Source organism: Nipponia nippon, unplaced genomic scaffold, assembly GCF_047370975.1.
Source record: "Nipponia nippon isolate SJK-2023a ecotype South Korea unplaced genomic scaffold, ASM4737097v1 scaffold_8, whole genome shotgun sequence".
In the NCBI taxonomy this organism is placed as follows: Eukaryota; Metazoa; Chordata; class Aves; order Pelecaniformes; family Threskiornithidae; genus Nipponia; species Nipponia nippon.
The window spans coordinates 12,844,888-12,869,453 of NW_028262402.1; the positions used below are offsets into that span (position 1 = coordinate 12,844,888).

A 24,566-nucleotide genomic window follows, 5' to 3' on the forward strand; every position below is an offset into this window, starting at 1 on the left:
AGGGGAAGGTTTTGAGTGGGGAAAGTACCCAATACTCCCCGCCGCAGGGACGGGCGACATTTCCGGTGCCGCTTGGCGAAGGGGGGAAGAAAAAAAAAAAAAAAAGATAAAAGAAGTAAAATAAAGCCAATTTCCCGCGGGGCCGGGGCGGCGGGGGCGGCCCCGCCCAGGGGCGGTGGCCGGCCGTTCCGGCACCGCGCTGCCCCCTGCCGGCCGTGCCGTGCCGTGCCGTGCCGCGCCGCCGCTGCCCGCCCGCTCGCCATTGTGCGCCTCGCCCGGCGGACGGCACTGCTCCCCGCCCCTCGGCGGGCCGCCGGGGTGGCAGCAGCCGCGGCGGAGCCTGCGGGCGGAGGAGGCGCGGGGATGGAGGGCGATCGGCTGGAGAGCCCGGTGAGCGCGGGGGGGGAGCCGGGGGAGGCGGCCGCCGGGTCCGGGTTTGTCGTCCCCTCCGCTGTTGCGCCTTGTGCGGCGGGGGATGGAGGGGCGGTGGGCTGGGGGTGTGCGCCGGCGGTCTCCTCCCTGCCCGGCCGGTGCTGGGGCGGCGGGCAGGGCTGGCGCGGAGGTCTTCGGACGGAGGGGACGGGCTGCCGGAGGCACCGACACAAAATCGGTCTGACCTCCTGGCGGGCGGGACGCTGAAACCCCGAGAGGGGACGAGCGGGCGCCGAGCAGCCGGTGTCTGCGCTCGCCACTTGATGCTTCGCTGGGGTTTCGCTTGCCCTTGGCTTCCCCAGCAGATACTCCGGCCTTGGAGCGCGGTGCCAGATGGCTGTGGGGTCATTAAATTACTGAAGAGCTGCACAGATCCACGGGCTGCTCTTTGTGCGGCAAATAAATAAATAAATAAACACATACATACTGTTCCTGGCTCGAACTATTAGCCTAATGAAGTCAAGGCACTTTCAGTCCTTAAATGCGAATTACACGGCAGGAAAGCCTGTTGTTTAACTAGTCTGACACTTAATTTATTTCTCTCCCCTCCCCCGCCCCCCCCCCCCTCCCCCCGAAAAGCGAGCGAGCAAACCGAGTTAAACGTATGGATTCCTATTGTTAAAAGTATGGTTGCTTTCTTTTCACTAGATCCTTAAGTGGAATTAAGACTACTCCCCTCCTCTCCTTTCCTCCCCTGCAATGCAGACATGACCTAAAGATGAACTGAGTTTGCCTAGTGGCAGTGTTCATGTCAGTTGAAATGAACGTTGTCGGTGCTTTCATAAATGTTAATTGAGATTTGTTTGCAGTGTTAACCAGAGGAGTGCCTCAAACCAGCTAAAACTGTGTGCAATGATTATTCTGCAGAGCTGGGGTTTGGTGACATATAGCTGTGCAGTAAGTCTTGCTGGCTCTCGTTTTCTGCACTTACACTTGTTTTTCCCTCTTTCTGTCATGAAGGTTGCCATTAAGGGTATTGAAAGAGAGCTCATCTGCCCAGCATGCAAGGAATTATTTACCCATCCACTGATCCTCCCTTGCCAGCACAATGTCTGTCACAAATGTGTGAAAGAAATACTCTTTGCATTCGAAGACTCTTTTGCTGATGGAGGCTCTGAATCCTCTAATCAGAGTAGCCCTCGAATTAAAATCGCTTCTCCTAGCATGGACCGAATTGACAGGATTAGTAGATCAGGTATGTATCAGAATTTTTGTGTGTTTTCCTAATTTTATGTATTCGACTGACTTAAGCTGAATGGTATCTGCATTGGTAAAATGTCTTCCCAGTATTCCTGACGCAGTTAAAGAGATGACTTAGGGATAGTGCAAGTCTTGTTCATTCTGTAGCAAGAACAATGGGAATGTTTTTAAGGACAGTGCACTATATTTCATATATAATAGATTTGTCTTTGCAGCATCCTGTAAATCTTTGTAACCATTGTGTTTGTCTATTCCTGCATTTCAGTTAGATTGAGATGCAATAGCATCATGTTCAATAGCGTCGAGATGTAGATTTCAGCGATTTTATTGCCTGTCAGCAGTACTGTTGAGGTGGTTCCCTCAGGTTTCGGCCAGCCTAAATTCAGCAGTTCCAACTTCCTTCTGAGCCTCTGCAGACTTTGCAAATGATAGTTTTGTCCTACCCATTTCATTATGCTTACAATAAATCATTTTCCGTAGATGATGATCATTGCACGGTTGCAGAACTGGAGGACAGGTGACTGTAAGAAGACTGCGCTAACAGTCTCTTTTAGGGTGATCTGCTCGAAGCTTTAAGGAGCACTTAGCTGTAGGAGTCCTCGTGCTCTTTGTGATACCACACTGGAAACATTCTTATAGCCGCCTCTGTAATCCACGGATGAGTTGATCTGCTTTTACGTAGATACATCGAAAGTACTTTGTGCACGTTATACTTCTTGAAAGAAACCTCATCTTGGCTTTCAGGCTTCCTTCTGACATAATTATCCACTTTAAAACCACAGTCCTCAGTTCTCTGGAAGAGTCACCCACAAGACAAACCCTAAAGCTGTGTCTTTCATTTCATGTGTTACTAACATTCATCCTCCTCAGTTTTCAAAGTTCAAATGTTTTATTTCACCTGCTTCTTTTACACAGCTCCTGAGTTGTTAGTGCTGGTACCCTTTTAAATCAGTTCAGTAAGCGAATGCTGTGTTTGCTGTAGCTTAGCTGGTTGAGGCTTACATGATTTGAGGGAATCCCCAAACCAAATGGCTAGTTATCTTCATTACAGTCCTGTTTTCTGGATATGGGGTGCACAGCCCCACAGTCACTGCTTAGCTCTACATACTTCAGCTTCTACTTCAGCTGCTTTCTAAGCCCGCTCTAACTGCAGTGTTAGGTGAAGTTTGAATGAAGAGAACCCACTGGTGACTGCCTTCTCCCAAATCCAAGTCTATTCCCTGTTTTCCTCAGTAAGCATAATGTTCTGGCATGGCATTGTATGCATGGACTGAAGCGATCACCGGTTTCCACTGCAGCTGTCTGCTGTATGTTTTTACAACGTGGACATCGGAGCGCCAGGCTGGGTGCCTGGGGAGTGGTGGACACACCATGGGCGACCTGACCTCCCTGTGAAAACTGTGGCTTGTGAAGTGTGGGAGTATCGGTCAGGCTGTGCATGGGAAGCAGCCCGCCTGGCGCTGCCTTCAGCAGCGTAAGCAGGGTGGTAATCCTTTATCTCCCAGCAGAAGCTGCCCTCCAGCTTGCTCTCCTCCGTCGGGCAGTAGAAACAGTGATCTAGCATAACACGGCCCATGCACGGTGCCCTGGCACCGTCTGCCCTGTGCACGGAGGAGGCAGAACTCCCCTGGGAACCTGACATTTAATTACTACTAGATTTGCAGAGTTCAATCCGCAGTGCTGTCATAGTTGTTGGCTGCCCTTCTCGCAAGGTTTAGCATTACTGCTTGGTTATGCCTTTAACAGCAGGGCAAGAAAGACCCCTTCTTGGTACTCCTGCCCCCTGAGATACATGCACGCAGGTTGTAATCTTTAAATGCACAGTAGTCTGCCACCATCCCAGCAAACTGATGGGAAGTTATGTGTGTTGGCTCCTCATCTGACCTGCTAGTAGAGGCAGATGAATGCTTTCCTAAAGACTTCATACCTGTTTGATGAGTAGCAAGATAGTGTTGAGACTTGGAAATAATGGGCTTCCCGCTCTTCCCCAAAAAGAGAGTTGGGCAGACGCACATCACAGGAAAATTAACATCTCAAGACAGTTCAAATTTACAGAATGAAAAGCATATGGAAATGGGAGCTTTAAAGGATACATTTGGACATTCAGGTTATACTGTCTTTGCTTCTAGTGTTACAGGCGTTATAGCTCCATTGCTATGTGGGGTGTGAGGTTTGCTCTCAGATGTTTGGTACCAGTAATGTTCAACCAGCTTGCCACTTACATTTGTACAATTCTCGTCTTGCATCTAAAGCACCCATACTGTGCATTGCCTTGCTTAATTTGTTTTGTGGTCCTTAGGGGAATTTGTAATAAAATAGCTCCGTAAGAGAGCAAATGTACAAGAACATGTCCACAGTGAGGCCTCACATGTACAGCAAAAAACCACTAGAATTTCTGGTGGGCTTGTGTAGGGCGTGTCACTGTCAAGACATTACTGTTATATTTGAAAATGTATATGACACCTTCTTCCTGCTGTGGGTTTTTTCTTTTTTTTTTTTTTTTTTTTTTTTAAATGTAAGGAATCCCTGCTATCTCCATGAGGAGTATCATCTATTTAAAATGATTTTGGCATTTAAATTCTTGAGATGCCAGAAGGAACTGGTCCACGTTCTGTCTTTGTTGTGCACACACAGCTGGCATTTACAAATACAATTTATCTTAATGTAAAAAGGCTGGACCTGGTAGAACTCTTTATTTTTCAGTTGAAATGGAGTGCATGTGTTTCTTAAAATCTAATATGTTGGTTTAAAAAAATGCCACTGTTTATGTTGTATGTAAAATAATTTTTTGCATATAAAATGAAAATAAAGGATATTTCTTATTGCTAATCCATTTTCTGTAATGTTAGTGTAATTACAGTGTTGGCCAAATTAAAGCAGGTAATGTGGTTATGTTGACACTTGTGCAGCACTGATGGATGATGCAGAAACTTAATGTTTGAAATATCTCTCCCCCTCTCCCCCCTTTGAAATATCTCACCCTCCTCCCCCCATCTCTTCTTCTCCCTTTTTCTGTTCTGCTTAAATACTACAGTTGTTTAGTGTGCTAGGAAATTAAACATTCTTGCCTTTCAGCCCTGCAGGAGTTTAACAGCCACAGGAGAGAAAACACTTGATGCTTTTCATTTGAACCATTGTAAACCAATGGTATATCTCATTTTTTATTTCTAAACAGCTTTCTGTTCATTGTTCGCAGCCTCACAGAGGAGGTCTTTTGGGTGGAGAGGTAGAAATGCTTCACTTCTTGTATTGGCTAGAGATAGTCTAGCATTTAGATCTCGAGTTAAATATTGTTGGTTAGCGTATAGCTGTTTGTCAGTGGTCAAGTCTGCAAAATGGCTTTTGCAGTGAGCAAAGGTACAGCAAAGGACTTCTATAAGGAAAGCTTTTCATTCTGTTTAACACTGACTTAAAGGTCAACTGGACTGGAATTCAATTAAGGGTTGGATTATATTTTTTTCTTGTGTGTATTGATGGGTGCAAAAACGCGCATTCTCTCTTCCCTGTAAAACAAAAACCCAACAGTCACCCCCCTCACCCCATACTTTTTAATATTCAATAGTTAACATGCTCAAGTTTCAGTAAAACTGCTGTCTTACTGGTAGTGAAGCGTAATTATTAGATTGATCTTTGTAACATTTAGAGGTCATGGTTGGCCATCACTTTTAAATAGAAACGCTTTTAAATTTTAAACCGCTTTTTAACTGGTTCTTCATTGTATCTGAACCCACTTAATTTAATAAAGAAGAAGAAGATCGAAATTTACATCATGTTAATCTGAGTAGGTAGTTCTGGTTCTAGTAATTTAGCATGGTACATGACTATATGAGGAAGACTAAATATTTTAAATTGATACGTTTGTAATGTTTGGTGTGCTTAGTGACACAGTCGGGTTGAAGGATAGCCAGTGCCTCTTTGTTTTAAGTACATCTGATTTCCAGAACTGAGCTAGTCTGAGCATCTCAGCCACTGTGTGGGTTTGTTAACATAAATATTTCTTTTTTTGATGTGATGCTCTGTCAGAAACGGAAAAAAAACCCCAAAGCTCCATGTTGCCATAATGTGGCAGGCACATGAGAAATCCATAGAAATGCTGTGTCCTTCAAGAAAGACATGAACTGAGCTAAACACAAATCTGAATTTCACACTTGGTGGAGGACAAAGCAGCTAACCGGAAGGGGAAGTTTAAATTGCCTCGGTTGAAGACTGAAAGTGTCATAAAACAAAGATACCGTAGGACACCGCCAGAGCTCTCGGAAAGCCGTCCTTATCTGCTCTTTTTGCAGAAAACACCCTTGATTTGGGAAAGATTAAAGTAACTGAAAGTAACATTTTGCAGCTACTGACTTCTCTTTTTTTTTTTTTTTTTTTTCTTTTCTTTCTTCCTAAAAATCCATCCGAAGCATTAACTGAGTTTGGGGGGTGGCAATATAAATTTTTTTTAACTTTTATGAGAATCCAGTTGACTTTTAAAATCTTTATTTTTTTAAACTCTCACACATTTAACTTTCATGTCTTCCATAACCATAGAATTCTGGTGATACTGTTTACCTGGAAACCACAATTTTATCTGTAAGATGTCTTATCCCTTTGCAAACAATCAACTGCAGGTTGGGCTTTTCAACATTTTAAGTGGTGGTACCTCTCCTTGGGAAGAGGACTTTTAAACATTGTCTTTAAAAGACATACTTAAGATTGCTCCTTGACTTTAATCTTTGCAATCTGTATCCTAGTATTTGTGAGTTTGGAGTCTGAGCATGTGCATATGTTGTGCTGATTTTTTAGTTATTGATTGAGCTATTCATTGCAAGTGGAATGGTCTGTTTACAAACCACAGTGGAAAATTTCTTGTGGTGATTCCTAGTATTTTACAAAATACATACTTGTTTGTTATAAACCAGATTGGCAAAGTGTAAAAGGCAGTATGGGGAGAACCTAACTTTCTCTGAGCTGCACATCTAATGCAACTACAAAATCCATGCGTTTTGCTGCTCTGTTTTTTTATGAGGTTTTTTTTGGTTTTGTTGTTGTTGTTTTTATATAAGGAGAATTCAGCTTTAGCAAACTGAACACAAGACAGATAGATAGGCAAGGTAGTGCTCCAAGTAATTTATCACTTCATCAATGCTTTTTTTTTTAAAATAAGAGTGTAGAAATCCCATAAGCAGAAAGCAGACTAATTCTTACGGCATGTTAATATTTTAACACTCGCTATTTTAACGCTCTCTAGGCAAAAAGAGAATGTTTCCATACTTTAAGTATTGCAGTGGCAGAGCACGCCAAGAAGCTTAGCAAGTAAACTTCCAGGGTTTAAAACAGGGGAATAAAAAACCAACTCTAGGGGAAAAAAAAAAACAACCCTAGGCTCTTAGAGTGCTGTCAGTGAAAAGGGATGAGACATCTGAGGATGCGCAGGACTTCCTTGATACTGGATTGCTTTCCGTAAGCAGAGTGTCACCAGTCTTCGCAGAGCATGGCTCGTGATGATGGTCTCGTTTCGGTCCACCACGGGCAGAATGAAAGGCCTCCATTGGGATGCAGCTGAACTCACCTTTGAGTTAAACAAACACCCCTTCCACATCTGAGCCACTTGGGCCAGACTTCAAAAGCATGCTACCGGATACGAATTTCAGATTGTATTTTTAAACTTGACCACTGCACCATGTTTTTTTTTTTTCTTGTTACCTTGCTTTGTCATTGCTTGCTCTCTGCTATAGCATACTGCTTGTAGGCAGTCCCTGTACATACGACACTGTATCATTATTTTCTTAGTTTTAGCAAGTGTAAGTACTACAGATCCTTTCCTGTAACTGTTGACTGCATGGCACTGCATGCGAAATCATCTTTTAGTTTAGGCCATTGTAGAAGTCTGCATAGAAGATCTCTCTGTGTTCCTGTGTGCAGTGCTAGCTTGGAGAATACGTTGGAAATACAGTTTGTGTTTCACTGCTGTTGCTGTGCTTTGCATGTGTGTGTTGCTGTGTGTGCCAAGTTACAGGTACTGCAGGACGTGCAGTTTGGGTAATTAATTCACTTCAAGTAAGTACTAAAAAAAAAAAAATAAAAAAAATCTCTGCTTCCCTTAGCCAGAGAGTTGTAGACCAGTGCCTTGTGTCGCCCATACTGTTCTGTAGTTGCAGGCTAGTTGTTCTGTTCAGAACCCACAGAAAAGCATGAGACTAGCTGATTTTGAGACTGCCAGCTTGTACATACTTACTCATGCTCTGGTTGTGTCTTCTTAGCTGGTGGTCATGCATAACTACCACGGGGCACTAGTTACTTATGAGAGTGTTGGTTTGTTGTTTTTTTTTTTTTAAGAGACTGTCAAGGGCATGCTAGGAAGGGAGGTTTTGGATTGCTGGGTGAAGCAGCCACAGGAGAGCAGCACAAGGCAAGTGTCTTTGGGATAGCATCAAAGGACACTTGAAAAAGAAATGAAGCATCAACATTTCTGATGGGAAGATACTGACTAAATACAGATGAGAACAAATTTCCCTTTCTGAAGAAGAATTAATTTCAAAACCAAGAGTTCAGCTTGAAGTCATACCTCCTTTTACAAATTTGTTAAGTTTTACAATGCAGTCCTCTCAAAGGGATTTTAAAAGCATGCTCTAGCTACAGAGGATGGTTTTTTGTTTCTTTGTAAGGGGAAGCTGAGAGGATACATGTTAAGCCTGAACACTGACTTAGCCTGCATCAGAAATATATGAAGGACTGCTTTTTGATAGTTGTGCCCTGTGAGCTCCTGAGTGAGACGTGGGGATGCACTCCCTGTTTGGTAGCCTCAAGAACGTTAACCTGTAAATAGCTTTTAGGTCTGTGTGAGCCATCCCCTTGATGAGGCTCCAAAGGCTCTGTAGGCTTGTGGCTTTACTTGAGCCTTTGATCACTTTATTTTGGAGAGGAGGGGAAATTTGTGCATCGCTGTTCGGTAGGAGTGGAGCTTCTCTGCTGTCCCCTTTTGAAATTAAAAGAGATAGATGTAACCTGTGTAACCATGCAGATCTGTGGTTCCCCGATTCAGGGTAGAGGAGTCTCTCAGACATAATCATCTCCTCATCCCCTTTGGTGTGTGGGGCTTACTTAGCAGCCCTCCTTTATCAAGCCCATTCAGCAAGCGCCAAGTCAGCCTCTGCATATTTTGACAAAATGATTTGGCTGAGAGTTCATACTAGTAATACTAGTTCTCTTGTTTTCCTCTTTATTTTTTTATGGTGCCTCTTGGGATGCGCCGGATAAGTTTGACTCAGCCAAAGTAAACTTCAGGGAGCTCAAAGTTGGCTATATTTGTCTGGGAATAACTAGTCTCACTCTGGGAATAAGCATCTTTCACTTCAGTATGTTACAAAGCTCTTGCTTTCTATATGGGCAGCCAGTTAGCTGGTTGCTGGAAAGTTTTGTGTTTATTGTTTTGAAAGGCTGCAGCTTGAGTGCATCCAAAACTATATGAAGACAATAGGATTGGAACAGCTAAATTCATGTTAATATAGAATGAAGTTTTAGAGTAGTAGTTTGTAATGTCCCCTTGACTCAGATGTTACACTGCCTTGTAATGGCAAATGTTATTACACCCTCTTTGGCTTGGCAGACTGCATATGAATTGGTATTGTACTGGTTTGGACGATGTGCTACGATAGTTTGGAATTGGTTCATAAATTCCTGTGCTTCTTCCTTTAAAATCTAAACCTCTTCTGTTTATGCTCCTCCTAAATCAGGATTTGGTGTCTACACAGGCAGAAAACGCAATTCACTGACTCCTAGATCAAGTCTATTTCCTTGTCCGGGTTGCCAGCGGGATATTGATCTTGGAGAACGTGGCATCAATGGCTTATTTCGCAACTTTACTTTGGAAACCATTGTGGAAAGATACAGACAGGCAGCCAGGGCAGCCATTGCTATTATGTGTGATTTCTGCAAACCTCCACCTCAAGAGTCCACAAAGAGCTGCATGGACTGCAGTGCCAGCTATTGCAATGAATGTTTCAAAATACACCATCCTTGGGGAACTGTGAAAGCCCAGCATGAGTATGTAGGACCAACCACCAACTTCAGACCCAAGGTAAGTATACCGTATCTTACAGAATTTGCGTTGCAGCATCCACATATAGCTTCAGACATATATGTGCAACAGTAGTTGCTTTTTAGGACTGTTGTTGCTTTATTGACTACTGCTGTTATTTATTGAGTGAACCATAAGCTTTTGATCTTGTTGATGCTGAAGTGGTCGTTGAAGAGGACATTCAGAAGATATTTGAAGGGGACCCTAAAAATATGGATTTTTTTACTTTGGGGAATGGATCGTGTTATTTGTGATTTGGGTCTTTTTTTTTTCTTTTTTTGGTAAGACTTAATGATATTGAACATCTAGAATAGCAATGCTTTTCCCTAAAAGTCAGGTCAAGGAGGATGCCTGTGTGTGGTAAACTTATAAAACCCAACACAAGTGACCTCCCCCCTGTCCCCTTAAGGCAGGTTCCCTTTGGGTGTTTTGTGCCTGAACTTGATCCATCACGAAGCATCTTCTTTCTCTCCTCCTTCCTTGCATCTAGCAATAGCAAAAGGAGTAGTTCAGGTCTCCATTGTTATTACACCCTGTTATTTTTTTTTAGCTATAGCAGAAGAGAAAAATGTAATGGCAAGTTTCCTGCTTTACACAGTGCTGCTGCTGCTGCATTCAGACAAAACAGAGTGATTGCGAAGTGCCTTTAGCTTTGTTTCTCCTGCTAAGTGTGGTGCAGAACATGGCAGTGCATTACTGAATTTCAGTTACATGACGGGAGGAATTGTCACAGCTGCCATCTCTCTAACAAAGGACACAATATGTCTTCATGTCCCAGCACTCTTGTGTGCCTGTGGCCAGTGACCTCACTGGAGGTCCCGCAGATACTGGAAATGCCGATGTTCAAGGAGTCCTGATTAATTTTGATGGAGTTAAGTAGACTTGATTAATGTGCAGTGCATGAGAAGCTCTTGACTGGTGGTGTACCTTCTTTCTGAGGCTGGAAAAATTTGAGCCTCAAAAGCTAGCGAGCTGGCAGATAGTGACTATCCAGAAGTCCATTTAATGCCGTTTTTCTTGAGTCTAACACATTCATTCCAGTTAAGAACAAGCATATGCTCGATATGCTTTAAAACACACTAGCACACAGCTGTCTTTGTGAAGTGTCGCTTTATTGGATAAACGAGTAAAGTGAAAGTTTACATGAGGTCTTCCAGCTCTTGATCTAAAATGCTGTACAGCTCCTTAAAAACTTTGATTACATGGTATCTAAACCCTCGCTGCTGCAATATTGCTACTTAAAAATAAAAAAAGGCATCTTGTGATCCTTGTGTACTCTCAAAGGTACCATATATTGTTACACTACATGCAGACTGAATTTGGGTTTAAAAGTCAGTAGTTGAATTCTGTTGAAGCAGAGCAAAAGCGAGAAGAGTGGTTTAGATCATTCTGACCTTGATGTATCAAGTGTGTGCACCTGTGTGGGATTTAGCTTTTTCAAATTCTATGTGAAGACAGATGTACCATTTTAAAAAAGAGAGAAAAACATAGTATAGTTAAATCAACTATAGATACATCTACTTTGTAGAAAAACTTCCCAACAACAGTAAACTGATCTTTACTGTGCTTTTATATAGACTTTTTTTGACAACTGTTTGAGCCTAATACAAAGAAGGTGCATTTTTCATTGCACTGCATTGTTAAGACCTGAACTGAATGCATGGAGTATTTGCTGGTCTCCTAAACTATGTTCCCAGTCATCACTTTAACTTACAACCAGACTGGAGAGCACTTTGTAATGTGTGTGGTGGGGATGGGAGAAGCACGTACTGGGCTGACTGTTCTTGAATTTTGAGAGAACTAGACAAGGTAATCTGCTGACCTCTTCTGTCTCTATCTTGCAGACTAATTCTTGCTTATTCGAGGAGATGAATAAAAATACGTGGTTTCTGTTAGGTGTGACAATGCACTGCTGTGGAAAAATTACTTCCACAGACTAACAGCATGACTTCAGTTTTTGGAGATGTCTGCCTGCACAGCTGATTTTCCTGAAAGTTTCCTTTTTTTTTTTTTTTTTTAATCTAGCAGTCAATGACAACAGGCTAGCTTACTGCGTACTCTGCTTAATGACAGTCTTATGTACCAAGGCACTAGTGAGATTGGTGTCTTTGGCCTTTTCACCATAGCCTGAGATAACATTTGGGGCTTGAGAATTGGTTTCAGACATGGTCTGCAATTTTAGCTTAGTGTGTCCGTATTTATGCTACTCACAATTCTCTTTTATTTTTGCCCTTTCCTGTCCTTTTTTTTTGCGTGCGTGTGTGTTGACTATTGTCACTGCTGTCTTGTTCTTCTCCTTGACATGAAACTGAAAAGCTTCCTCAAGACCCCTTCTTTGGTAACATGGAATAGACAGACCCAAATGACCTCACCCTGTTTTAGGTGGTTTTATCTGTTCCTTGAGCTTGGAGTTGAGCACCACTTTTTTTTTTTTCCTCTTCGAGCAGTTATTTTAACATGTTCAGTTTTTGAAAGATGATTTTTTAGCGAACACCAGTTTTTTTACAACGCTGTTCAAGCTGATGCTGGAATTAGTGCTCAGCATGAACAACTTGCAATTGGAGTCAGACAGAAAACCTGAAACAGTGGAGCCTTTTGTCTTTAAACTGACTGTGACTGGTGGTGGCGGTTGCGTTTTGTTTGTTGCTCCAAGAGCAATGGCTGTATGGCTGATCCAAGTGTATCTTAGACTTAAATCATTACAGTATTACGTCAACCCTTGCTTTAAGAAACAGTTCATAGCCATTTCAAGAGAGAGCTGAGATGCTGGCATGGACACGGTTAAATTTAACAGGGTGGGTGTGTTACATACTGCATTTACAGCTCTGAAGGGGAGTGTAGGGAGCTTGAGTCATGCGAACAACTGCATGGATTAGCTAAGGGTTGATTGCAGTTGATAGCAGTACGGAGGATAAGTAATGTGTACACAGACATTGCTACAGGTTTACTAACTGTAAACCTTATGAAACTGTGTTTATCCTGGCTTTCGCTGGCATGGACAAATATAAAAGGTGGAAGATAAAGTGAATATAAAAAATGCACTGATGGAATCAGATGCTGCTGTGGGATGATTGAGTGTTTTGATGGTTTGCTGAGCACCTCAGTTTTTGGAAGTACACCGGCATTCTCTCAGCTCTCTCTTTTTTTTTTTTTTTTTTTTTTTTTTTTAGATTTTGATGTGTCCAGAACATGAAATGGAGAGGGTCAACATGTACTGTGAAATCTGCAGAAGGCCTGTTTGTCATCTTTGTAAACTGGGTGGATGTCATGCAAACCATAGAGTAACAACCATGAGCACTGCCTACAAAACCCTTAAGGTAAAAGTAAATATTGTTGGACCTGCCCTTAAGAAGGGGAAGAGTACTGAGCTGCTGCTGTAAGGGCAGACTCCCTTTGGCAGGAAGCCAGGACGTGTGTGTAGAGGACACTGAACTAGTCATGAGGCATGCTGTTGTGCGACATCTGTTAATGCATATATTAGTGTGACAAAGCGCGCATCTGAGAAACTAAACTATATTTTCTATAGGGCTGGAAACGTAACCCCTTAAAAGTGCTTCCACCTTATTTTAGCCAACTGTACAGTAGTACTGACCAATGCAGAAGGTTTAAGCAGTTAATACTTTACAATCTAGCTTTTACCTCTGAATGTTCATTTGAGTGTCCTTGTGGCTTGGGTTAGCTGATACTTTAGAAGCACTCCTGAAAAATTTGCATCTGAAGTATCTGTTGGAAGCTTGTGTGTTTCTGAAGCTGCATAGCTGTTAATTCGCTGAGCACAGTACAACAGGGAAGACTTGCAAACACTGCTTTGTTATTAAAGAATGATTGCTGCTACTGCCTCTTGTTCCTTTTCTTCCTCCCTTGCTCACCAGAAAAAAAAAAAAGGAAAAAAAGGGGGGGGGGGGGGGGAGGAAAAAGGAAAAAAAGGAAAACAAAGGGGGAAAAAAAAGGAAAAAAGAAAAAAAAGGGGGAAAAAAAGGCGGGGGAGAGGAGGGGGGAGGGAATAAAAAAAAAGACCAGACCAGTGTGCCTTGTGCTCTTTGGCCTCCTCGCCTGTTTGCAAAGCTTTTCCTGTACAGCTGTTAACTCTTGAAACTAAGGAGGTGCAGAGACATTCATAAGTTCATGCTTTGAACCACTCATTTTTCTAGCAAGTCTGACTATAAATGAGTTAATAACTAACAAGGCTTTTCTGTAAGTTTAAGTAACGTCCTGAAGCCTCATGTTCCTAGCCTGAGAGGGTGACTCCTGTGGCTGGGATGGAATGAGCCAGCTGAGGCTGTTACCTCTTGTCCTTAGAGGCTTTGTCCCCAGTCCTGCTCACAGCAGTGGCCTGATGCCCCTGTGCAGTCATCGCAGATCACCAAGCAGTTCTCTGCAGGGTTGCTGTTCGTAACTGCTGGCAGGCTGTTGTCCTTCTAACTAGATAAACCAAGCGCTAGCTGGATGACCTGCCTGTGCTGGTCATCAGTTTGGATGCGATACCCTTGTTCTGTCAGCTTGCTGTTTTATTTTACCAGGAGAAGCTTTCAAAAGATGTTGAGTACCTCATCAGTAAGGAGAGCCAGGTGAAAGCTCACATCACACAGCTGGATCTGCTACTGAAAGAAACAGAGGTAAGAGTGGCTTGTGAGTTGTCTGGGGCTGGCCCTTGCAGGGGCATAGCAGGGAGTCAAACTGTTTTCAGTGAAGTGTTTCAAATCCTTTTGTTTTTTTTCAGTTAGCCAGTAAAACACTTTTTGCACAGTTTGTGTTAGTCCTGAATCACACATGGTAAGACCTAGTCCTGACAGTGTGTGAAATTTGGGCAACATACAGAGGGAATTTAGGTTTTGGGTGCTGCTGTAAATTTAATTGAAATAAAGCTTATTTGATACCTTAATCAAAGAGAGGTGGGTTAGACTTACAGCTCTTGTGTATTAATGGTGCTGCACAATTTACACTGTCTGCTTACCTTGAGGTTGTTGCAGTAAGGTCAGAATTAAGGGCAGAATCTCCCTGCAGAAGAGTCAGAGCTGGGGGGATGCTCACATACAAGCTGAAAAAACATGATGACAGAAATTGCAGGAGCTCATGGCCCTGCCCGTATCTTGATACAGACTGTCTTTGTGCTTTGTAGTTCCTTTTACCCAGGGCACTAGTCAGAGGTGGCACTACGGTTCTGAGAGCATATGGGAGAAACTGGGCTGGACCCCCAGTTCAAGGTGATTGGGGAAGATGGAAGAGCACCTAGCACTTGGGCATGCAGACTTCAGAGGCTGACCTGCTTTTATAGTGCTTTTCCATGAGCTGTTTGGACAAATGCCCTGCATAACTCAAGACGTAATCAGAGGAATACTTTCCTGCTCTTCATTCTCTATGTTAAGATAGTAAATGCTTACAAGCTTGGGTGCAGTGTAGATCATGTTTTCAGTGCTGGAGAACATAACAAAGCTCGTTAGTCCTGTCTGTCAAACAGATGACTAGATTGCTATGATATCTTCAACAATCTCAAGTAAGTTTCTGTACACGGCCACAGTGCTGTGGAGTCTGTCTAAAATGTCTTTTTGTTCCCTCCTAGTGCAACAGTGAAAGAGCTAAAGAAGAAGCATCTCACACTTTTGAGAAATTATATCATGTCCTGGAAGAGAAGAAATCTGCAGCTCTGAGGGCAATTGAAGTTTCTAAGAATTTAAGGCTGGAAAAATTGCAAACACAAGCAGAAGAATATCAAGGGCTCCTGGAAAATAACGGCCTTGTAGGATATGCTCAAGAAGTGCTTAAAGAAACTGATCCGTCTTGTTTTGTTCAAACAGCAAAACAACTTCATGTCAGGTATCTTAATTATCTTCTGTTTGAGGTACAGGTGCTGTTCCAGGATGTCTGGTCAGTCATATTCTTTTGACACCTGCTAGCAAAGTACTGAATGCAGTACCTTGTATTGGAGAGGCTCAGAGGTCGTCCCAGTACCATTCAGTAGAAATTACTATACTACAGTGTGCGTTAAGAAACAGCCCACAGGAGGGGCTCCGTCCTGGGAGGTGCCTAGCCTTGTTCAGCAGGACTGCAGTGGAAGGGTAGCCCATTCAGCTCACTGACGCATTCCTTTGCTCAGAGATTGTATCGGAAATTTGCAAGTTAATCTACGAGGTCTCTTCTGGCTTTAAACTCTTTGATCTTAATAGTTGTTCTCCTTTAGCCCTTCACACCTATTTTGTTCTTTGAACATAATGCCCCAAATTGTTGAAATGCTCTGCCAACTGAACTATTACCTGTTTGTTATCTTTACAAAAGGCCTTTAAATTTTGCGAGAGACAGAGATTCCTGGGAGACATCACTAAGTACATGAAAACAGAGCATTTTTTAAAGCAAAAGCTAGCATTTTTATTTTAAGGAATGCACACATGTATTCCTTCTTCTCTCTTCTGCCATCCCTCTGCTTCTGTGCTTTCAGAATACAAAAAGCTACTGAATCTCTGAAGAGCTTCAGGCCAGCAGCTGAAACTACTTTTGAAGACTTTGTGGTGGACATAGCCAAGCAAGAAGAGATCCTTGGTGACTTGTCCTTCCATTCCAATGGTAAATTGTGAGAGCATCAGGTCTTTCTCAAGTTATGGCTTTAAGGGCTTCTCTGGAAAGAGGCAAAACGTTGGCAGGGGTGCAGTTGCAGAACTCAGTCTTGTGACTTGCATTGTCCCTTCTGTCTCCGTGATCCACAAGGCATTACCTCGCAGCAATGCTAATTTCAGCTTTGATAAAGAAGCTAAGATGCCATCGCATTCAGTACCAGTTTACATTGGCTTCCAAAACATTTTAGTTAAGTAATAACTAGGTCTTCCTAGAAGCTTTTTGTTGCATGACAGAAAAGAATAGATTTTTATATGTTTTTTTTTAGTTGCCAGCAAAATAAACAATACTACTTTCAAAGTAAAAAGAGAAAGTAAGGGATTTATTTAAGTGCATGAACAGAAACATCCCCATCTGCACTCTTTAACTGAGTGAGTCAGATTTCTCACACACACACACAGACACTGTGCTATGGCCACTCAACAAAGGCCTCATATGGTTAATTCTAAAACACCATGTATCTAAATTTGAGGTTTTTTTCTCCTGAATCTCTGGCATTCCAGGTCTAGAAATACCAGAAATCAATGAAGAACAGAGCAGAATGTACAACAAAGCTCTGATCAGTTGGGAATGCCCTGGGAAGACCGACTCAGCTGATATCTATGTTCTCGAGTATCGTAAGCTTAATAGAGAAGAGGAGAGTGCAACGTGGCAGGAGATCGAAGTTTGCAGCAAGAGCAAAGTAATATCTGATCTTGATGACAACAGCAGCTATGCCTTTAGAGTTCGAGGATATAAAGGGTCTATCTGTAGCCCTTGGAGCCGAGAAGTTATTTTGCGTACGCCTCCAGCTCCAGGTATTGGGTTTTCTTATGTCCACAAGGTGGACAATCTGTGTCTCTTGGTGTTAAGAGCTGTAGGTGGTTTCCAGTAGCTCCCAGACTTCTACTATACTGTTACCTGTTGCATAAATATTTAGAAGCACTGTTAACAAACAGGTTAAGTAGGTAGCATACTGAGACTATGTTAACTTGCATGACGTTCCTGGTAGCCTTTAAAAGTGAGAAATTCTAATGCCAGTGTGACTTAAAATGTAGTTTATAAGCATGGAAGGCCAAATACTTAACTAAGAGGAATTTTTTTGGGATACTGTTTTTCAGTTTTCAGTTTTCTTTTTGATGACAAATGTGGGTACAACAGTGAACATCTCCTGCTGAACCCAGGAAGAACCTCTGTGGAAAGTAGGGCTGGATTTCCTCTACTGCTGGGATCTGAGCGCATGCAGGTCGGATGCTACACAACCCTGGATTACATCATTGGCGACACTGGGATTGCCAAAGGGAAGCACTTCTGGGCCTTTCATGTGGAAGCTTATTCGTACCTGGTGAAAGTGGGAGTTGTTTCTAGCAACAAGATACAGAAATTATTCCATAATACCAATGATGTGACCAGCCCAAGGTAAATTGCAGAGTCTTGCTTAATACATGTTTTATATAAGGAGATGGCTTTTTAAAAAATAAATTAAGAACGAGTCTGGTCTCAAATAGTAAACAAGGTGAATGTAAGCAGTGGAAAGTGGCTTGAAGGTTATGGTGTAAGCAGGTGGTCCTGTTCATCCCCTACCATTAGTAGAAAGATGTTCTAATTATCCAGAGTCCTATTTTCTTTCTTTTTGGTAAAGAAATCAAGTTCCTATAGATGTCAATATATGTCAGTTAAAGCAAGAAGGTAAAAAAAGCATCAGTTGCAAGATTGAAGCAATGCTTAGTTGTCAATAGTTAGATTCTACCTTAATTCTCTTAGGATACTAGGTTTGGCAGCCATTCAGAGGTACAATGTTCACTGTGCGTATCTGTGTACTTTGTTGTAGCTTGCGCCATGGTGGATTCCAAATCACTGTGTTATCCCAGGCTATACGCTTGCATACGGTACTGGAGTGCTACTGAGCAAAAGCCAAAGTACAGTGGACAAACCAGCAAAAATATTACCAGCTCTCCATTACAGTTGTAGTAAGCCTGGATGTGTCTAGGAACTGCAGGCTGGGAGGCTATCTGCTGGAGACTCTTAACTTTTTCAGGAATCTAACAAATGTATTGGCTTCCTCCTGTATAACATACTGAAAGTGTAAAAATGTGAATGTCTTGAGCTGCTTAAAGTCAGATGGAGCCTTTTTTGTAAAATGAGAAATTAGATCCTGATTTCCTGATTTCTTTTTCCTTATCCACACAACTATCTGGGAAACTTTAGCTGACACACATCCAGCCTCCCCCCAAACACCCCAAAATGCAAACTTAGCTAGGGATTGTCTGCACAGAAGAATGCGTGCTTCTCCAGTGTGTCTGCATCTGGGGACAGAAGTAGGGGGAAAAGCGTGTAGACTGAACAAATCCGGCTACAAACTTTCCTCAGTAACCAGCTGGGAAACAGGGGTTCAGAGAAGCCTTTTAAAAGCACTTTAAAAAACAAAACAAAACAAAACTTAAACCACAGCTTTTTGTGTTGTGAATTTTAAAGACACAGAAAACTCACAGGACAACAGTAATGTTAAACGTATTTACTGCTGTCATTTAACATTATGTAAATAAAGTTAAACATATCTTGTCTGTAATGATTAGTCATATTCGCTAAATTACTTCTCAAGTTAACTAATTTACTGTACCTGTAGGTTCATTAACGATTGCCTGGCATGAGTGCATTTAGATACATCCACTCCTTAGTAAAGCCTTCTGTGGTCTCGTCCTCATTAGTGTTTAACTGTTATTAGTTGTTTGAAGTGGCCCAAGTCAGTGTTCTCCACCTACTAAATGCGTCTTCCTTCCTGGCTTAGGTATATTTTTACCCCACAAGGTTTTGCGGGTAATTGTGTGGTGTTACTTATCTTACAAAAATGTTTTCTCCAGTTCACATCACTGATCCTGCTTCAGAATTTGACAAAAGCAAATCGTTGTTTTTCTGTTCTAGAAACGAGCAAGACAGTGGTCATGACAGTGGGAGTGAAGATGCCTTCTTTGACTCATCACAGCCTTTCACACTGGTCACTTTAGGCATGAAGAAGTTCTTTATCCCCACGACACCTGCTGCCCCCAAGGATCCAGCGAGCAGAATCCTTCCCCTGCCGTCATGCTTGGGCATCTGCCTCGACTATGACAAAGGCAAGGTGGGGTTTTACGACGCAGGCTGTATGAAATGTCTTTATGAGTGTGAGGTGGACTGCTCTGGCATAATGTACCCAGCATTTGCCTTAATGGGTGGTGCGGCAGTTCATCTTGAGGAAGCTGTCACAGCAAAGTACGGAGAGTACCACGATGACATCTAGTGCAGTAATCTCTTCCCATTGCTGTTCTGAGATGGAAGATGAGTGCAGAAGAATTCTACCTTAGTTTTCAGTCCTGATTAATTACATTCTGTCTACAAGTTGCTCACAAGCCTCTGGGCCATGCTTTTTTAAAACAAATGATCCAGACGCTTCCCACACGAGTGGGAAATGTTCTTCCAGGAACTCTCCTGCCTTTCTCCTGATCTGTGTGATGCTGTTCTCCACGGACTTTCTTCCCAGGGGGAAGCAGGGAAGAAGTTTGACTAGCAACCAAAATTATTCTTCAGGGGTAGAAATCTGCCTTTTTATGTAACTTGAATCTTCACATAGTCAGTTTTGCATTTAATGACGTCAAAGCTGACAGTGTGTGATTGCCATTCTCCTTTTAAGAAATCTGCCTGAATGCCTCTGAGGGGATAAATTCTTTCCAGTTAACCCCTGAGTACCAGGGGTCGGGCCTTTCAGCATGAAATAACATTTGCAAAAACACAACATAAAGCAGGGAGAAAGCAGAACTGCAGCTAACGTTTAGGTTATATTGGGAAGGAGGAGGGTAAACTAGAATCTGATTGCATGTCATACCTTTAATGTGACTGTAAGCTAAAACTCGAATTCTGACACCTGGTATCATATAGTTGGTGGCATAATGGTAAGTTTCTTTACTCTTTCAGGCTTTTACTATAGGCTATATAAAATATATAAAGTGCAATTCGACCTTAAACATCAGACTTTAGAGTCCAAAATCAGAAGTGTTTGCATGTGTGAGTAATAGTACCTGGTATTTAGGCAAAAGCAAATGAGTTATTGACATGAGTAATAATGTGTGAACTTTTAAAAAAAATCAGGTATTTCTTTTCATATTGTTTCTATAAGTTAATTTTTTGATGTAGTAACAGCTTGTTTTTTTAGTAAGAATATGAAAAATGCACTGATTAAGTTTTGAGACCCAATTTCTGCCTTAAAGGATGTCTCCCCTCAAATTTCTGTTCCTCTCATGTTAAAAACTATCACATAGTAGTTTATCGTAGAATCATAGCAGCACAGAATGGTTTGGGTTGGATCATCTAGTCCAACTTCCCTGCCATGGGCAGGGACCTCTTTCACTAGATCAGGTTGCTCAGAGCCCCATCCAGCCTGGCCTTGAACACTTCCAGCCATGGGACATCCACAGCTTCTCTGGGCAACTTGTTCCAGGGTCTCACCACCCTCATAGTTAGAAATTTCTTCCTTATATCTAATCTAAACCTAGCTTCTTTCAGTTTAAAACTGTTGACCCTTGTCCTGTCACTACAGGCCTTGGTAAAAAGTCTCTCTCCATCTTTCTTTTAAGCCCTCTTTATGCATTGAAAGGCCACAATGAAGTCTCCCTGGAGCCTTCTCTCCTCCAGGCTGAGCAGCCCCAACTCTCTCAGCCTTTCTTCACAGAAGAGGTGTTCCAGCCCTCTGATCATTTTTGTGGCCCTCCTCTGGACCCACTCTGTGCTGGGGGTCCCAGAGCTGGGTTCAATACTCCAGGTGGTGTCTCAAGAGAGGAGAGTGGGAGAATCACCTCTCTTGCCTTGCTGGCCACCCTTCTCCCTATGCAGCCCAGGATACAATTGGCTTTCTGGGTTGCAAGCGCACATTGCTGGTTCATGTCCAATTTTTCATCCACGAGGATCCCCAAATCCCCCTCTGCTGCTCTCAATTCCCTGGTCTGTATTGATACTGGGGATTGCCCAGACCCAGGTGCAGGACCTTGCGTGTGGCATTGGTGAACCTCACGAGGTTCACATGGGCCCACTCCTCAAATCTGTCAAGGTCCCTCTGGATGGCATCCCTTCCCTCTAGCAAATGAGCTGAACCACTCAGCTTCATGTCATCTACAAACTTGCTGAGGGTGCACTCAATCCCACTGTCTCTGTTGTTAATGAAGATATTAAATAATAATGATGCCAGTACAGACCCTTGAGGGACCCCACTCATTACTGGTTTCCACTTGGACATTGAGCCATTGACTGTAACTCTTTGGATGTGGCCATCCAGCCAATTCCTTGTCCATTGAATAGTTCATCCATCAACCTCATGTCTCTCCCATGTAGAGGTAAGAATAGGGGGGATTGTATCAAAGGCCTTACAGAAGTCCAGGTAGATGACATCCCTAGCTCTTCCCTTGTCCACCGATGCAGTCACTCCATCACAGAAGGCCACTAGATGAGTCAGGCATGATTTGCCCTTGGTAAACCCATGTTGGCTGTCTCTAGTCACCTCCCTGTCTTCCATATGTTTTGACATATCTTCCAGGAGGATCTGTTACATGATCTTACTGGGCACGGAGGTGGACTGCATCTGTTTATAGTAATCTACGTAAAAAAACATTTGGGTACTTGCACTGTTAACTTGTGTTGTGGAAAAAAAAGGATTTAAAGTGAAGGGTGTTTCTAATACATGCTTGGTGCTTTCTAATTTGGGGATATGCTTTCTAATTTGGGGATAGTGTTGCATCTTTGATGAATGTGTGTGAAGTATGCTTACTAAGTACATGTATACAGCTGTAGAGCTATGAAATGGGACCTGAAAATCACAATACGCTTAAATGAATGTAGGTCATAGTGCAAAACCTTTGTGTGCTTTGCTGTTTGAACTGTTGTAGTGATCTGACCTGGAGTCTACCCCTCCCAGTGTCCTCTCTCCTAACTAAGCCTCTGTCGAGTGGCCACTGTCAGAAGAAACTGGCAGAAATAGTAATTGGCAGAAATGTCATCTGCGCCAAGATGAGCATGACAGCCCTTTCGGGGCTAGAAAGGCCCAGCAAGGGCAACCTCTTGTCTAGGTCTCACCCGCAAATGTTTCTGCCTTAGTAAGGCTGTGTGGAAGTATGTTCCACAGCTTCGTTGTGTGCTTGTGTGAGAAACACTTTGATCTCCCAGGCAGCAGGTGTGAAGCAGTGTGTGTCTTCTGGAAATTTCTCCTGCAGGAGAAATGGCAAATTTTCCCTCGCTAGTTATTGTTTAGGTCATTTCTTTTTGTAACAGATGGTTATCATAGCCTTTCTTTCCCCTTGTGTCCTCCCCTTTGCGTTTCCTCTTGCTGGATGGAAGCCATTCTGTACTGGTGAGCATCCTGCTGCCCCTCTTTCTCCTCTTGCCTTCTGAAGCTGACCGAAGGAGCCTTCCATAGAGACACTCTGTTGCTGTGAAGGATGACAAAATTCTGGGTTTTTCTTCTTTCCATAGTACTAAAACCGTATTTGCCTTTTTGGTCGACACCGAATATTAAGCTGACGTTTACAAAGTTTCTTCTGCAATGTTTTCCACACAATCCTGATGGTTAGCTGTAAACAAGCTGTGCACATACAGGGTTTCCCCACCTTCTGTGTTATTTTGCATTTGTTAATGCTGAGTTTCATCTGCTCGTTTACCTAGTCACTTAGTCCTGAGAGCCTCCTGGAGCTCTTCAGTCACTTCAAGACTTGAGTGTTCCTGAGGAGCTTCGTAGGTAACAGAAACGTGATCATTTTTTTGTTTCCTTGCTTTTCCAGATCTTGGAGCAACCTAAGTTATAGTAAGATGCAGAAAATCTCTTTCTGCTCTTAAAATTTATTCTTCCTTCCACTTTTTTTTCTCCTCAGTCATTTATTGAACCGTGATTAGCCAGTCAAGCACTGAAAACTTTTACATGTTAGTAAGACGACTCATGTTCTTGTGAGCCCAGTAGTCAAATAAATCCGGGAGATAGGATTCTCTCTTCAGTAGCTGTGACTCCCATTGTTTCATCACCATTTGTCTGTTCATCTACCAAACCTAGTATTGGCTTAAAGCTATAGATTATAGGGTTGAACTTTCCAGTTTGTTGTTCCCAGAACAAATCTCCTTCCACAGACAAATCTATCATTTTTGATTCCTCTGTTTCAGAAACTGGTCTAAATTACAAGTTTTATGTCACAGTTAGCACTTCACAGTTCCACATTTGGATTCTTTGTAAGCATCTGGACCAATATCACCAGGCTTTGGCCTTTTGTTACTTTATGGAATTATTCATAAACTGAACACTGTATCTTAGATATTAAGACAGTCCCTCAGACTCATTTATTTTTAAAAAAAAAGATTAAATTTTACTAGTTGGAGAATATAGACATAAGAAATTAAAAATTTAGCATTTTTTTTTCCTACTATAGCTTTATCTTACATTCATTTAAGATGTGCTCTGCTATGCAATTACTTGTTCTACTGGACAGAGACTGATGCTACTTTAAACATTTATCTACCTTTTGATATGTCTGTTTGTATTTATCTCATTCTGAGTTTAAAAATTGATTTGGTTTTTGGTGTTACTTGAATACTTAGGATGCATTCATTACAGTACTCTATGGTGCTTACTCCAGCTTATTAAATAAAAAACCACACCGTCAGAGGCACTGACAACACACTGTCAGATTTTTTTCCACTACAATGGAAGTGTCACCTTTCAGAAATACCGTTCAGCAGTACTTGCCTATCCAGATACTTAGTTTTCCAGAACAAGCTTCTTCCTACGATACAGCACTTTACAATGTAGACAAAGCTAAGAATGGTGTGGTATTGTGTGGATCTTTGTGCAATATAGCTGTTTGGTGACTACTGTGTGATTTGCAAAGCTCCATGCAAGTGTGAATCATGTAGACACTCTTTAGATATCTAAAGCTTTAACAAAAAGGCCTTGTTTAAAAATATTCTGAAATGTAAATGTGATGTCTTTTTTAATAAAAGCTGAAAATACAGTATTTTGGTCATTCGCATTATTACATCCCAGCTCTGAAGTACCCTGGTTGAAATATTTCTTACAATAGATGACAACAGGTGACTTGTGGGGAAGTCAGCCCACATACCAGTACTTCTAATTTTAAGAGGACTAAAGAGTCTAGTTTGGGCTAACTGCCACATCGGGCTTTTACTTAAGATGTTGATGTTAGGAACTTGTCTGCCTGAGGCTCCCTCTCCAGGCAAAGGAGGAAAATGTGTGTCCAGAAGGAACTTGACTCTTGGGCAGTTTCAG

The 24,566-nt window shown here is 42.3% G+C and overlaps 1 protein-coding gene across 2 annotated transcripts; it reads left to right on the forward strand.

Moving 5' to 3' along the window:
* Window positions 1-270: 270 nt before the first annotated feature.
* TRIM36 (tripartite motif containing 36) lies at window positions 271-24,234 on the forward strand. Of its 2 annotated transcripts, none has more exons than XM_087742440.1 (10): window positions 271-390; window positions 1,393-1,627; window positions 9,348-9,691; window positions 12,862-13,008; window positions 14,212-14,307; window positions 15,252-15,505; window positions 16,125-16,249; window positions 16,801-17,094; window positions 17,398-17,695; window positions 19,199-24,234. In XM_087742440.1, exons 1-10 carry the CDS (start codon window positions 364-366, stop codon window positions 19,551-19,553), a joined length of 2,175 nt encoding a protein of 724 aa, XP_087598566.1. In that variant the 5' UTR covers window positions 271-363; the 3' UTR covers window positions 19,554-24,234. The 2 variants fall into 2 exon arrangements, with proteins under 2 accessions (XP_087598566.1, XP_087598565.1); XM_087742439.1 differs by having other exon boundaries at window positions 273-390; window positions 9,366-9,691.
* The last annotated feature ends 332 nt before the right edge of the window (window positions 24,235-24,566 follow it).